A 15,794-nucleotide genomic window follows, 5' to 3' on the forward strand; every position below is an offset into this window, starting at 1 on the left:
CCGATCTAACCCCGCAAAAAAGAGGCGATAAAACACGCGCATCAGGGAGCAGAGCCCGTGTCGCATGGTTCATCTTCCCCATGGAACCTCCCCCTCGATCTACGGCCGTGTGGCCGAGCGTTGCCCTGCGAGAGAGACCTCCACCCGGTGATCTAAGAAAATCGCCTCGGCACCGCGTGGGAGCCAGCTCAACTGGCTGAGGAGCGGCCGTGTGACACGCACAAAGAGCAATCACTTGTGGGGTGGTCTCAGAAACAGCCATGACGCTCTCTCTGTCCCTCTCTCTCTCAGTGGCTTCACTTATCTGATGGTCTCCGGGTAGGCCCTGACTCTCCCTGTCACTCTCCCACTCTCTCTCTCAGTGGGTTCATTTATCAAATCGTTTTCGGGACAGCCCTGACTCTCTCTGTGCCTCTGTCTCTCTCAGTGGCTTCACTTATCCGATGGTCTCTGGGACAGCCCTGACTCTCCCTGTCCCTCTCTCTCTCTCTCTCAGTGGCTTCACTTATCCAATGGTCTCTGGGACAGCCCTGACTCTCCCTGTCCCTCTCTCTCTCTCTCTCAGTGGCTTCACTTATCCGATGGTCTCTGGGACAGCCCTGACTCTCCCTGTCCCTCTCTCTCTCTCTCTCAGTGGCTTCACTTATCCGATCGTCTCCGGGACAGCCCTGACTTTCTCTGTCTCTCTCTCTCAGTGGCTTCACTTATCCGATGGTCTCTGGGACATCAGTGTCTCTCGGTCTACAGAGCTCGGTGGGCCTTACGTGGCTAGATAATAAATTAGTCAAATAAATAGTAATAGATTATCTGGGGCAAGAAAAGTCTCACGTGCCGCTCGTATTCAGTGTTGATAAAGAGCACACTTACAATTGTGAAATCAGTCACTGACTTCCAGGAATTGTACAATGCCTTTACAAGAGTTGCACCATGGGTGTTGGATGTGAGGTGTGGTACTTGGGCTTCTGATTAATAGTATGTATGCAGTTTTCCTATAAGTCGTGGCATTATATTAGAACGCACGTTCTTTGGAAAATGGATCGAACAGATGCATACGTATGTCCTTCCAAAAATATACGATGTCAACTGAATTGATTTAGGACACAATGTGAATTCTATATCAGCCGAAACAAGCTACGCGTGATAGATTTGGTCCAATTACAGAAATGTATCGTCAGCACGTACAGAGAAACAATGATTCTGTTTCGGAAGCCATTCATTTACTGAACCTGTGGAAATAGAAAGAGGGCGATTTTGATTTGAGTAAGTTAATTTCTCCCGCATTCTAAATTTGAATCCCAGAAAGCGCCATTGGTATGAGTTAAAGATCATCGTTGTGCGCGATGACATATTAATGGTGACGTTTGGTGTGGATATCCAGAAGGGGGGTAAAAAACCCCTTAATATAATGCCGTCACAATAAATGTACAATAAACGCGCGTGTTTTATTTATATGAGTCATTTAATTCGCGTGAATAATTAACGCGTTTTAGTTGTGTTGTGACTGGCTCGGCACACCGCAAGAACCCCACGCACGCGCGCGCGTGAACCGACACAGCCATTCACTCACACGTCCACACGACGTCCGGATATTTGAGGACCGCTCCATTGTCGCCACCCCAGGTGGGTAGGGCGGGAGGAACGTCGTCGCACAAAGGAGCCATCAGAGCCCCCCCACCACCACCCCCGGCGAGTTGATGATGCAATGAATGAATGGATGGGGGGGGGCCTCATTTCTTCACCGCATATCATTACACACCACGCCAGCCAAGAGCGCCTGTGAATGCAGAACGCGTGACGTGCAGCAGAAATCGCACTGCACACACCCCCACCTACCTTCCCACAAGAAGTCATCCACACGGCACGGAGCGCTCATAGCAACAGTGACTCTGCCGTCCACAAACAGCGCTCAGCTCCAGCACAAAAGTGCGCGTGGTCGGAGTGGCTTCGGAGTGGCGCCTCTTGTGTCTGTCTGGACACCGGCGCGGGACCTCGGACTGTTACGAAGTAAGTGGCTTCGGAGTCAGACATAGAGCCCCTAGGGGACCCCCTCTGAGCCCTCTACACTTCTTTAACGTTACAAGATGTCATGCAACGTTGGCCATTCTTCGTATGCCTCTGCCATAAAGAAGGACCATTGCCTAAAACTTTTCTGCTAAGTATATAATTCATTTAAGAGCAATGGTATTGATGAAAGTTGTAAGCGTATGTTATGTATGTTTGTGCACCACTGCCGAGGCCGTATCACAATGTGAAACATAAGAATAGGTTTGACCCATTCTGGCAATAATAAAAAAGGAGGTGTTAAGATGTTCAAACACCAAATAGAAACGTTATGCAAGAAATAAAGTTCGCATTAACCCCATGTACTTGTGGTGAACATGCAAACCAACACGCTCTGATAATATATGCATTGTCTTTGAAACGGATTGGCCTACACCAGAGACAGCGTTCTTTATGGCCTAAGCTCATAAGTGTCAGACCAGAGAATACCAATTTTGTATTTTCCACAATAAATGGGTTTTTTGGGTTAGATCGCGTAAATATAAACGTGTTGTTAACCCACCACCACCCGACACAGCCATTTCGTAAGGTTTGTCACGTAAGCAAAACGTGGCAATTAGTGACAACTTCAGCACACCGGTGTGTTGGAGAGCAAATCCACAACATTTATAATTTTGTATTATTTGGCTGCTACTATAGATTTCCCCGCGATAAGCCTCTTCGCTGAGCAATCATTCGTGGCCAGGTCGCTTCGGAAAAATATTTAACAATTTAAGTACCGTAAAGTTCCCGCTGGTCATTGCGAACAACAAGCCTCGTCGGTCGATTTGCCATAATTGTGAAGAAGTCCTCCTGCAATGAGCAAGTACGACTGGGATTCGTGGCAGCGGCCATTGTTGAAATGTCAGCGTCTCCGCGCCTCCCTCGCCTCTCCCCCCCGGGGCTTAGATTTGAGGTTCAATGGAGCTGCTTGGCGCAACGAACGCGGCCACGTACGTGCGGTCGCGAGCAGCCATGGGCCCCTTCTTGCCCTCCATCAGCACCATGCGGGCCAGCTACAGGCACCCAGCTGGGTCGGTCATCAGCACACACCCGTGCTGCACACTTGCTCGCCCACTCCACTACAACACTGCACACTTGCTGACCCACTCAACTACAACACTGCACACTTGCTGACCCACTCAACTACAACACTGCACACTTGCTGGCACACTCAACTACAACACTGCACACTTGCTGACCCACTCAACTACTACACTGCACACCTGCTGACCCACTCCACTACAACACTGCACACCTGCAGGCCCACTCCACTACAACACTGCACACCTGCTGGCCCACTCAACTACAACACTGCACACCTGCTGGCCCACTCAACTACAACACTGCTCGCCCACTCCACTACAACACTGCACACTTGCTGGCCCACTCAACTACAACACTGCACACTTGCTGGTCCACTCCACTCAACTACTACACTGCTGACCCACTCAACTACAACACTGCACACTTGCTGGCACACTCCACTACAACACTGCACACTTGCTGGCCCACTCAACTACAACACTGCACACTTGCTGGCACACTCCACTCAACTACTACACTGCTGACCCACTCAACTACAACACTGCACACTTGCTGGCCCACTCCACTACAACACTGCACACTTGCTGGCACACTCCACTACAACACTGCACACTTGCTGACCCACTCAACTACAACACTGCACACTTGCTGGCCCACTCAACTACAAGACTGCACACTTGCTGGCCCACTCCACTCAACTACTACACTGCTGACCCACTCAACTACAACACTGCACACTTGCTGGCCCACTCCACTACAACACTGCACACTTGCTGGCACACTCCACTACAACACTGCACACTTGCTGGCCCACTCAACTACAACACTGCACACTTGCTGGCCCACTCCACTCAACTACTACACTGCTGACCCACTCAACTACAACACTGCACACTTGCTGGCCCACTCCACTACAACACTGCACACTTGCTGGCACACTCCACTACAACACTGCACACTTGCTGGCCCACTCCACTACAACACTGCACACTTGCTGGCACACTCCACTACAACACTGCACACTTGCTGACCCACTCAACTACAACACTGCACACTTGCTGGCCCACTCAACTACAACACTGCACACTTGCTGGCCCACTCCACTCAACTACTACACTGCTGACCCACTCAACTACAACACTGCACACTTGCTGGCCCACTCCACTACAACACTGCACACTTGCTGGCACACTCCACTACAACACTGCACACTTGCTGGCCCACTCAACTACAACACTGCACACTTGCTGGCCTACTCCACTCAACTACTACACTGCTGACCCACTCAACTACAACACTGCACACTTGCTGGCCCACTCCACTACAACACTGCACACTTGCTGGCACACTCCACTACAACACTGCACACTTGCTGGCCCACTCAACTACAACACTGCACACTTGCTGGCCCACTCCACTCAACTACTACACTGCTGACCCACTCAACTACAACACTGCACACTTGCTAGCCCACTCCACTACAACACTGCACACTTGCTGGCCCACTCAACTACAACACGGCACACTTGCTGACCCACTCAACTACAACACTGCACACCTGCTGGCCCACTCAACTACAACGCTGCACACTTGCTGGCCCACTCAACTACAACACTGCACACTTGCTGGCCCACTCAACTACAACACTGCACACTTTCTGACCCACTCAACTACAACACTGCACACTTGCTGGCCCACTCAACTACAACGCTGCATAATTGCTGGCCCACTCAACTACAACGCTGCACACTTGCTGGCCCACTCAACTACAACACTGCACACTTGCTGACCCACTCAACTACAACACTGTACACTTGCTGACCCACTCAACTACAACACTGCACACCTGCTGGCCCACTCCACTACAACACTGCACACTTGCTGACCCACTCAACTATAACACTGCACACTTGCTGACCCACTCAACTACAACACGTCACACCTGCTCGCCCACTCAACTACAACACTGCACACTTGCTGACCCACTCAACTACAACACTGCACACTTGCTGACCCACTCAACTACAACACTGCACACTTGCTGGTCCACTCAACTACTACACTGCACACCTGCTGGCCCACTCAACTACTACACCGCACACTTGCTGGCCCACTCCACTACAACACTGCACACTTGCTGACCCACTCAACTACAACACGTCACACCTGCTCGCCCACTCAACTACAACACTGCACACTTGCTGACCCACTCAACTACTACACTGCACACCTGCTCGCCCACTCAACTACAACACTGCACACTTGCTGGTCCACTCAACTACTACACTGCACACTTGCTGACCCACTCAACTACTACACTGCACACCTGCTCGCCCACTCAACTACAACACTGCACACTTGCTGGTCCACTCAACTACTACACTGCACACCTGCTGGCCCACTCAACTACTACACCGCACACTTGCTGGCCCACTCAACTACTACACTGCACACTTGCTCGCCCACTCAACTACAACACTGCACAACTGCTCGCCCACTCAACTACAACACTGCACATCTACACTACTGCACACACGTATGCTACGACACAAGCATACACGTTCACACTTCCCTACACACATGTGTATAGTTGGACATTTTAAAATAGGAAATTAAATAGATGTATTCAGAAGAGATAGGCAAAATATCCGTTCAGAAGGGACATGAGTGGGAGATCGTTCATATGAGATATTCGATAAATGTATTCATTATAAGAGAACATATATACATATTCAGAATTGGGAGGAGAGAGATGTATTCAGTAGATACGAAGTGGGAAATGTAGGAGAGTGATGTCGAGGCTTTATCTGGGACAGTGTAGGTGCAAGGGCTCATTTCCATTTGGGGATTTGGTGTCACGGGGTGGGTGGGGAGCGGTGGCGCAGTGGTTAGCGCACTGCGCTATGCACCCAGTCACCTGAGTTTTATTCCCAGTGTCGACAACCATCGGTGGCGATGTCTGAAATAATAGACTTTAAGATTATTCTTCTCACGTTTAAGGCCTTGGATGAGTTGGCTTATAAATATCTCACTGATCTCTGCTAAAGTTTTATATTCTACTGCAAAAAATTAGATCTGCTAATTCTGGTCTAAACTCATTATTCCCAAAGACCGGAGCCGTCTGCAGCCAGGCTCTGCGATTGTTGAATTCCCTTCCCCCGTCCATTGGGAGATCTAGTTTGAGACGCTTTTTTTTTAATCCTTTATATTAAGTTCACTTGCTTGCTTGCGCGCTTACGACCGTGCAAATCTTTCGGTCGTTTTTTAACCCACTTCCCGTCATCCAATCGAGCTGACATTTTGCACACAGACTCGTTGTGCGTGACAATTTATTTTCGTGAAAAAAAATTTCCATAACTTTACACTTTTTAGGAAAAAATAAATTATATTTAATTACCAATTGCTTAATGGTGGCAGGCAATCATCTGACCCACAGGTGGCAGCCATCTCAAGCCAGAGGACGAGAGGACTCTAGCCGCCACGCATATAAAAGATTTATAGCGAAAAACGTTGTTTTTACGGGTAAATGTTTTTCTCGTCCGAAAACTCACCCCCTTTTCGCCGTAACTTAATACGCCAGAGAGTAAAGCGCTTTGAGGTCTTGTGCGAATTGCGATGTAGAAGAACCGAGTTCATTATTCATATTACCTCCGAAACACCTCTACTCCTTGGTTCTTTCGGTAAAGTCACGTAGAAAGAACCAAGAAGATGAATCCCTGCAGTCACGAAAGCTTTAAATCGAAACACCTCTACTGTCCATCAACCCGCGCTGACGCACGTGCTTGGTCGTAGTTTGGCGCAGCGTGGAGAGGGAGGCATTCATCCAGCAGTGGATTGGCCGTGGCCTTAAAATTTATTTTAAAATAAAATGTTTCTGCGTCACGGGATCTTCTTATTCTTCTCGTCCTGCCACCGAACTCATAGGTTTTGCCATTCTCTTTTTGCGAACGACGATACGATAACTACGGTTGGCTGCGTACGCTGCGAAAGAGGTTCAAAATACCACGCACACAATGTCGTGCACGTGACCGCCGCATCTCACTAGACGTCGCGGTGGCGAGATGTTAACTACCTCGCCTGGTATACAGGAGGTCGTGGGTTCGATCCCGACGCTGACGCCTGCTGTATATTTAAAGTTTGCGGTGTCTCTCTCCCCGTGGTCGCGTGGGTTTTTCTCCGGGTCCACCGGATTTTCTCGCCACATTTAGAAAGGAACACCACGCGTTAAGACTATTTGGCTGCCGCAAAAAATGCCCACGTGATGATGCAAAGCCGCTTCGTTGAGCTATCATTTGCGGCCAGGTCGCTTCTGGAAAAGGAGCTACATAGCTCAGTGGGCCCTTACCTGATTAACATTTTTATACATATAACTTCACGTTGGACGCGCGTTGTTTGAATCTATTTCTTTTCCTCCACGCAGCTACAACCCCTGCGTGCACTGGCGCCCAGCCAGCTCCTCCTTGGGCAACGGCGCGCGGGTCATGACCGCCCCGTCCCATCAACACCTGCAGATGCAGCACCCGCGCATGCCGCCCTTGGCCTCCTCGGGGTCCCCCTCGGCGAGCCGCACGGCTCTGGTCCTGTCGGCTCGCTTCACGCCCCTCGAGTGGCAGCGCGCCAACCAGGGCCACTACTCGCGCTCCGAGGTGTCGCGCCACGACGCCGAGCGCCTGCGCCACGACACGGTTCGCCTGCTGCGCGACGCGGAGCAGGCGACGCGCCGCGTTCAGGCCGAGAGCAGCCGCGGGCTGGGCGAGCGCGTGGGCGACATCTCGTTCTGGAGGGCCGAGCTGAGCCACGAGATGCAGCGCAGCGTCGCCGAGATGAACGCGCTGGGCGACATGAAGAAGCGCGTGGAGCGCGCGCTCGCTGAGACCGAGGGGCCGATGCAGGTGCCTACATCGCGCCGCGGGGGGGCGGGGTAGGGTGCAATGTCCCCCCTCCTCCCTGCCCCCTCGCTCGTTCCACCATCGCCCACCTCTCGTGCCGGCTGCTTGGGGCATCACAGAACCACTGACACTGCATGACACCTGCGCACGCCCGCAGTACGACGCGCCCGGATGTCAGCACGGTCGGTTACGTACGGCGCGAAAGAAGTTCAACATCCATACAGCAACACCTGTGCACACCTGCATACCAGTGGCGAATGGAAGTCACTTTCTCGAGCGTTTTTTTTTTGGGGGGGAGGGCACTTCGAATCGATTGGGAGAGGGAATCAATTGAAATAGAATGATGGAGATATTTTGGCGCCCCGGGTTATCCGTCACAGTGAGATTCACGTGCCGGCATCTTCAATCGCCGAGCTGCACTTTCACGCTCATTTGCGTCAGAACATCCCGAACTAAACAGACTCCTCCTTCCACTGCAACTGGTGGCCCCCACACTGCCACACCTGCACACACCTACACGGCTACACCTGCTCACCCCCACACCGCCACACCTGCACACACCTACACAGAAATGAATACTTAAAGGGGAGAATAACAATTGTGAAGGGTGAATCAATTGGGGGCCACGAGACATCTGAATCACCCTGTACATCGTGCACACCTCATTCCTTGCCCGGGACATCCCCGCACACACACACCCACACACACCCACACACACCCACACACCCACACACACACACACCCACACCCACACACAGGAGTGTGTCCCCAGAAACACTCCCAACCCGCGTCTCCCCACCTGCCTCGCTTCACACGCTGCCGCTGAGCCGACTCGCTGTTTAGCCTCGCGTCCCCAGCTGCGGGGTTCGTGCCCCGAGTCAGAGTGGAAGTGCGTTTCTCTGTCTGTCTGTGTGGGTGGGTGTGGGGGAGCGGTAGTGTAGCGGTTAGCGCGCTACGCTGCCCTCTGAACCCGGCGACCCGAGTTCGATTCCCGCTCACGGCCAACACCAGTGACGATCATCTGAACCGGTCGTGGGACTTCCCCTAGCTCGACTCATTCTCAAATGAGTACCCGGTGCGGTGTGTAAACATCGCCACGAGGGAGACAAAGGGGGCCGGGAGTGGTGTTGGCCACCCGCCCCTTCGTGTGCCGTGCAGGCCTTCATAGATGCATCTCGCTAACATCACTTGCCCCAGCGGTCAGTTAAGGCTACACGGGGGATCTTCGTCTTTGGCATTTGGTGTCGGGAGCTGTGCATATCACACACAACGAGCACACGCAACAATAATACTCGCCCGCCAATGCACACACACAAAACCAAAGACAAATATCCACCGTATAACCTCTCACAGGCTGTTGAGGCAAGTGCTGTTCACCGGCAAGGCACAAAAAAAGGTGGGTGGCCAGCACCCAGGCCCGGCCGCCTTTGTCTCCCCGGTGCTGATGTTTACACACCGCACCAGGCACTCATTTAACGCCGAGTCTACCTAGGGGGAGTATGTATGTTGAACTTATTTCGCACCGCACGTAGCCAATCGTGCTAATCGGAGGTACGGTAGGAAGGACGACAAGCGAAACACAAAAAGCAGTTCACAAAAAATACAATCAGACATTCGGTCATCGAATGTTTGTCGTGAGCGGTATTCAAACTCGGGTAGTCGGGTTCGTACCGTAGTGCGCTAACCACTGCGCCACCGCTCGCCAACACACACACACATTATTCTTTGGTTCTTTCGGTTAAGTCACGTCTAAAGATAAAATAATAAATTAAAATAAAAGCATATTACGACGTTTCGATTGCAACACAAGCAATCATCATCAGGCAAAAAAAAAAGAAATAGCAACAAAAAATCTAACTAGAAAACTATAGACAGACATACAAGCAGACAGACATCACACGGACACACAGAGAGAGGACACATATCGGCACAAAGAGAGGGGTCGTTTCTGTGACGGTCCCACACACATACATACCCACCAGAACATGTTAGCAGTCCAAATACGCTGCTGTGTGTGCACCTACGCCGTGTAGGGCTCACTCGTGGCTTTCTCCTCCCCAGGTGTGCAAGGAGTGCCTCTACCACCGGGAGAAGCGCATGGGCATGGACATGGTGCACGATGACGTGGAGAAACAGCTGCTGCAGGTGCTCCCCACAACTTCACCATCGACCGCACTCACTCACTCACTCACCCGCTGGTTCCATTCACCCATCGGATTCTGCCAGTATGAATAAAGATTCTGATTCTAAACTCACTCGCACGCCGATTTCACACTTCTTACTCACTCACCCTGCCCCGTAGGTTTCATAGCTCACTCACGAGATGTACACCTCACTTCTCACCCACCCACCCAATCACTCACTCATGTGTCCCATACTTCACTCACTCAATAATGGGTCCCATTAACTCACAAGACCCACAACTTACTCATTCACTCACTCATAAGTCTCAACCTAAATTGACCGTCTCGTAGATTAGTGCTACCCACCTCAGCCTTAACCCTTTCCCGTTTCGATGACGAACGTGTACACCACCAGTCTATCTTCCCATTCCGTTCCGATGACGTACACGAACGTAATCAAAACGGAATTATAAATAATAGGTCGTGCGGGAGGGCGTCTGGCAGAGTTTGGCACCAGCTATCGTAGAGTGCGGTCGTGTCGCGACAGTTCTCTGCGGTGAGTACAATGTCTTTAAAAGCAGTGGCGCTCTGCCTCTCTATTTAAAATTAACCCTGAGCCGCTTGCACGTTCCAAGATTCAGCGTTGAACGGCACCCCACCCTGCAACTTGCAGATGTCTCGGAACGGGAAAGGGTTTTAAGGTATCACTCCTTTCAGACTAAACCCTGACTTTCAAACACTGCAGCTTCCACGCAATCTTTTCTTGTACATACGCTGGAAGAGCGTCGTCTGTGGTGATCAGCGTACATCCCTGCCCTGCGTGTGCATGTCAGGAGGTGGACGTGGTGCGGAGGTCCCAGGAGCAATTGAGAAATAAGCTGAACAAAATCAACGCTCAGCTCGTGTAAGTCCACTTCTCGTGACGGCGCGTGCACGGCTGAGTCTAATGGCACCACCCGTTTTCACGTCCGTGGCTCCTGACCACCGCATTTCCATCAGATTTGTTTTCGAAGCGATCAGCACGGTAAGAACCGGCCGGGTGGTTTAGCGGTAGAGCGAACGGCTCGCAAATGGAAGGTCGCGAGTTCAAATCTTGGTTGGGGGGGGGGGTTAACGGTTTGACTCAACCCATCATCCCTACAGGGTCGATCAAATTGTCACTAATTTGTGGAGAAGTCAACAGCGGATATCCTATAGATAGACTCGCCCCACGATATATATATGAATGTGGAATGTCCACCACTGGCTGAGGGCTGCGAACAGGTGATGTGCTCCGGTGCCTCGTTGCTCGTTTGAACGAGAAAATCGCTTCGCCCAGACTTTTGAAAGCAGCGAGAAGCAGGCCCTGGTGCCTAAAAACGCTCCCCGCACGGCTTCCTCCGCTGCATTTTCGACGAGCGCGGTTGGGCTACGTACGGTGCGAAGGAAGTTCAACAGACATGCGCGCGCACACGCACGTTGTGACGTCAGTGCGAGCAGGGCGGCATACCACGAGCTGGAACGCGACGCCAGCGACAAGCACAACGCCCTGCGCATCGACGAGAAGTGCCAGCACCTGGGAAACTCCTCCGAGGGCATCAGCTTCTTCCGAGGCGTGGAGCAACTGGACCCCGCGTAAGCGCGGGCGGCGCCACGATGGGGGGAGGAGGAGGTGGGGGGGGCGCAGAATAGGGGGTGGGGGGCTATGGCACCGCCTACTTTGGTAGAGAAACCACCCAGAGGTTCAGAATCAGACGATTCATACTGCAGGAGGAATCCGATGAGCTGTAATGTTTTTTTCACAGATGTCCAGTAGGAACGTTGCAACGGTTCGTGCAGGCCCAGGATCGAATGCCCCCGCGGGATTCCCTTGCTCGATGAGCAAAACCAGGCCCGCTGTGAGCACTCCTTGGTGCGTGATGTCTGGGGCAAATTCCCCCCTTTGCCCTCTTCCCCCCTCGCCACCCTGGTCCTGTGGTAGACTGATGGGCGCCAGGCATACACTTTAACCCAGCCGCTGCACATCGCAGCCTACAGAAGTGGCTGGGTTGGCTCCGAGTGGCACCGCTGGGGTCCTGGCTTGGAATGCAGTCGACCGCCTGCGATTAATTTGGGACCTCGAGTTGTAGTCGGTTGATGTAGGTATGAGACTTGTGCAGCAATGACCACAGACAAGAGCAATCCACGTCAAATTTGGTTCTGCACTCGGCTAAATTCCTGCCAGCTTTATACTACATTTATAGAGCACCTTCACTCAAGGCGCTCGAAATTGTTTTAAAAACGGTGACAGACTAGAATGACTTCGATGGCAGGGGCGTGCAAGGTATTGAGGAATGGGCGACCGTGATAGAGGGGGACTTAGGGATTAAGACATGGTAGGGGAGGGACCGCAATGAGTGGAGGGGCGAGGGCAGGAAAGAGGAAGTGAATGGGCATTGGAGCGGAGGTGAGGCTTTACAGATGTCTAAATGTGCAGGTGGTGTTACTCAGCAGAGAGAAGCTGTGGCCGCTGTAGCCGAAGGGGTGGAGTAAACCAAACCTGAGGTCAGGGTTCAAACGGGCTGCGTCCACGCGCTAAACCGCGCTGCCGCGTGTCTTTGTCAAAACTGCAACAGCCCCTCGATGCTGCTACAGCTCCCACCCCCGCACCTCCGATTAGCACGGTCGGCTACGCACGGTGCGAAAGAAGTTCAACATACACGTACATATATACATACATTCAATTGCCAGTGCTTCCCGTGCTCGTCTGTGACCTTTCCGCCCGTGACCTCGTCACGGGCCGCAGCGGCGAGAGCTTCCGTAGACGACGCCGGCGGTGGTGGCGGCGGAGCGGGGAATCTGTCGTTCCACCGTGCCCCCCCCCCTTCTCCCAAGGATCTCCGTGCCCGAGTCCTGGGCCAAGTTCACGGAGGACAACATCGTGCGGTCGCAGTGCGAGCGCGCGGCCTCCTCCAAGCTGCGCGAGGACGTGGAGGCCACGCTGGAGGTGGCCTCGACCAACATGTGGCAGCAGTTCAACTCCGTCAACGTGGCCTTCACCAACCGTGTCTCTGAGACGGCCGAGACCAAAAACAAGCTGCAGACACACCTGGCGAAGGTGCGCACAGCCCCCCCTCCGGTTGGCTACGTACGGCGCGAAAGAAGCTCAACAAATGCACACGAACAAACACTGCACCCATACAGAGCGGCGTTCCTGTAACTACAGATCTGTGTGTTTGTCATCAACAGACCATGCAAGAGATCTTCCAGACGGAGGTGCTGATTGAGAACATCAAGAGAGCCATCCAGGAGAAGCAGGCGCCCCTGAAGGTGGCTCAGACGCGTTTGGAGGAGCGCATCCGAAGGCCCAACGTGGAACTGTGTCGCGATGCCCCACAAGTCAAGTGAGATTCGCACTGACCCTATAGGGGAATCACACTGGCCCTATAGGGGAATCACACTGACCCTATAAGGGAATCAGACTGACCCTACAAGGGAGCCACACTGACCCTATAGGAGAGTCACATTGACCCTGTAAGGGAATCACACTGGCCCTATAGGGGAATCACACTGACCCTATAGGGGAGTCACACTGGCCCTATAGGGGAATCACACTGACCCTACAAGGGAGCCACACTGACCCTATAGGGGAGCCACACTGACCCTATAGGAGAGCCACACTGACCCTATAGGAGAGCCACACCGACCCTATAGGGGAGCCACACTGACCCTACAGGTCAAGGTACCCTTCCCTCCTCCGTGACTTGAACACGCCGCATGGAGGCCACCCTGGTTCGGAAATCTTCCTCGAAGGTTTGCTCCTAAAGCCCACGGAGCGTGGTTCATGGCGACGCACTTTTGCTCACGTCTCAAATCCCAACGGGGGTGCGTGCGTAGTGTTTTTGTAACAAGACAAGGCCAAAAGGACGGTGCATGCAATGCCAGGGGGTCACGTGATACGCATACGAAGCATGGTGGCAGCCCTGCCTCCCTGCTGTTGGTGAGGCATCACACCAGTGCGTGCTGTTGCTTCTAACCGCTCGGATTGATAGTTAAGAGAATCGATCAACCCTCCTTGCGGAGACCAGAAGCCAACAACCTCTAGGCGCCACGGTGGCGAGATGTTAACTACCTCGCCTGGTATACAGGAGGGTCGTGAGTTCGATCCCGGCCTCGACGCCTGCTGCTGTTGTATATTTGGAGTTTGTGTGTCTCTCTCATCATCATCACTGTGGCTAGGAGATGTTAACTACCTCGCCTGGTATACAGGAGGGTCGTGAGTTCGATCCCGGCCCCGATGCCTGCTGTATATTATGACAGCAGGCGTCGGGGTCTGGCGGAACCTGTCCCTGACAGTGCCTTGTCACGTCGGCTGTGGTGTAGCCGGCGTCGAGTAGCGAATGCGGTCAGCGAGCGGCCGCTGCCTCTGCTTTGCTCAGGCTGATGGGCGAGGTGCACGAGCTGCAGGACACAATCGGCGCGCTCAAGCGACGCAAGGCGGAGGCCGAGTCTGCGCTGCAGGTCCTCGCCTCCACGCGCGCAGCGCTGGAGCACGACCTCGGGGTCAAGGCCAACTCGCTCTTCATCGACCGCGACAAGTGCATGGGCATGCGCCGCAACTTCCCCAGCACTCCCCGCCTCATCGGCTACGTATAGCGGCGTCTCGTGGCGACACACACTCGTCCACGCACACGCAGCAGAGCGCGCGATGCAGCTTTACAACACTAACGATTTCAGCGGTGGGGCTGCCGATTTTTTTTTTTACCTTTTTCACCACGTCCCGATTTTCAAAGCGGATCGTGCCGCTTTGAGAAAAATTTTGCCCGAACAAATATAGATAAACATATTAGCCACATTTCGATTTAAAGCTTTCGTGGCTGCAGGGATTCATCTTCTTGGTTTTTTCGGTAAAGTCACGTAGAAGGGAAATAATAAAATAATAAAAATAAAACATCATAAAATACAATTCTCACGACGTTTCGACCACAACGCAAGCAGCCGTCCTCAGGTGAAGATCAGGGCTTTCAGACGCTGTCTTTCCGACAGCCCTGTTCTTCACCTGAGGACGGCTGCTTGCGTTGTGGTCGAAACGTCGTGAGAATTGTATTTTATTATGTTTTATTTTTATTATTTTATTATTTCCCTTCTACGTGACTTTACCGAAAGAACCAAGAAAATATTAGCCACAGTTTGTTGCGGTTTGCAGTACAAGGGTTTAAAAATCGGCAGCCGAACCGCTTAAATCAGTAAGCTTGACAAATTGTGCACCGCAGAGATTTCGCCACACCACGTGGCTTCACCACAACACCACGCAATAGAACATCAGCCACAACACAGGGCCACTGCTATCACGCGACGCGTCATTCTAGTCCCTCAAGGAAAGCAAGGACTTTTAATTATTAACTATTATTCCTTGAATACTGATCCATCACACACACACACTGACCCATCACACAGACACCGACGCATCGCACGAACACTAACCCATCACATGAACGCTGATCCATTACTCACGTGAACGCTGACCCATGGACACTGACTGATTGCATAAACATTGACCTTACTCGCCAGCCAACCCTACGAATTTAAGCGATCGGGGTTCCAATTTCGAAACCCTTTAAACCGCATTACCGATTTCAAATAACCTTACATCGGTATTTCGGTAAAAGGATTTAAAAGTCGGCAGGAACCTGATTCATCTTCTTGGTTCTTTCGGTAAAGTCACGTAGAATGGAAA

General features: G+C 52.3%; 1 protein-coding gene across 1 annotated transcript; it reads left to right on the top strand.

The window, feature by feature from the left end:
• Positions 1 to 1,824: 1,824 nt before the first annotated feature.
• LOC133353537 (tektin-3-like) lies at positions 1,825 to 15,052 on the top strand. Its single transcript, XM_061569855.1, has 9 exons — positions 1,825 to 2,004; positions 2,950 to 3,074; positions 7,508 to 7,979; positions 10,038 to 10,121; positions 10,933 to 11,003; positions 11,570 to 11,713; positions 12,953 to 13,175; positions 13,307 to 13,461; positions 14,497 to 15,052. Exons 2-9 carry the CDS (start codon positions 2,962 to 2,964, stop codon positions 14,711 to 14,713), a joined length of 1,479 nt encoding a protein of 492 aa, XP_061425839.1. The 5' UTR covers positions 1,825 to 2,004; positions 2,950 to 2,961; the 3' UTR covers positions 14,714 to 15,052.
• Positions 15,053 to 15,794: the final 742 nt, after the last annotated feature.

This window comes from Lethenteron reissneri, chromosome 44 (assembly GCF_015708825.2).
Source record: "Lethenteron reissneri isolate LAM-NWPU_2019-01 chromosome 44, ASM1570882v1, whole genome shotgun sequence".
Lineage (NCBI taxonomy): Eukaryota > Metazoa > Chordata > Hyperoartia > Petromyzontiformes > Petromyzontidae > Lethenteron > Lethenteron reissneri.

Coding starts and splice junctions, on each gene's coding strand:
- LOC133353537 (XM_061569855.1), top strand. CDS start 2,962: ATGGAGCTGCTTGGCGCAACGAACGCGGCCACGTACGTGCGGTCGCGA. Junction 7,980..10,037: donor AGACCGAGGGGCCGATGCAG/GTGCCTACATCG, acceptor TCTCCTCCCCAG/GTGTGCAAGGAGTGCCTCTA. Junction 13,462..14,496: donor CGCGATGCCCCACAAGTCAA/GTGAGATTCGCA, acceptor TGCTTTGCTCAG/GCTGATGGGCGAGGTGCACG.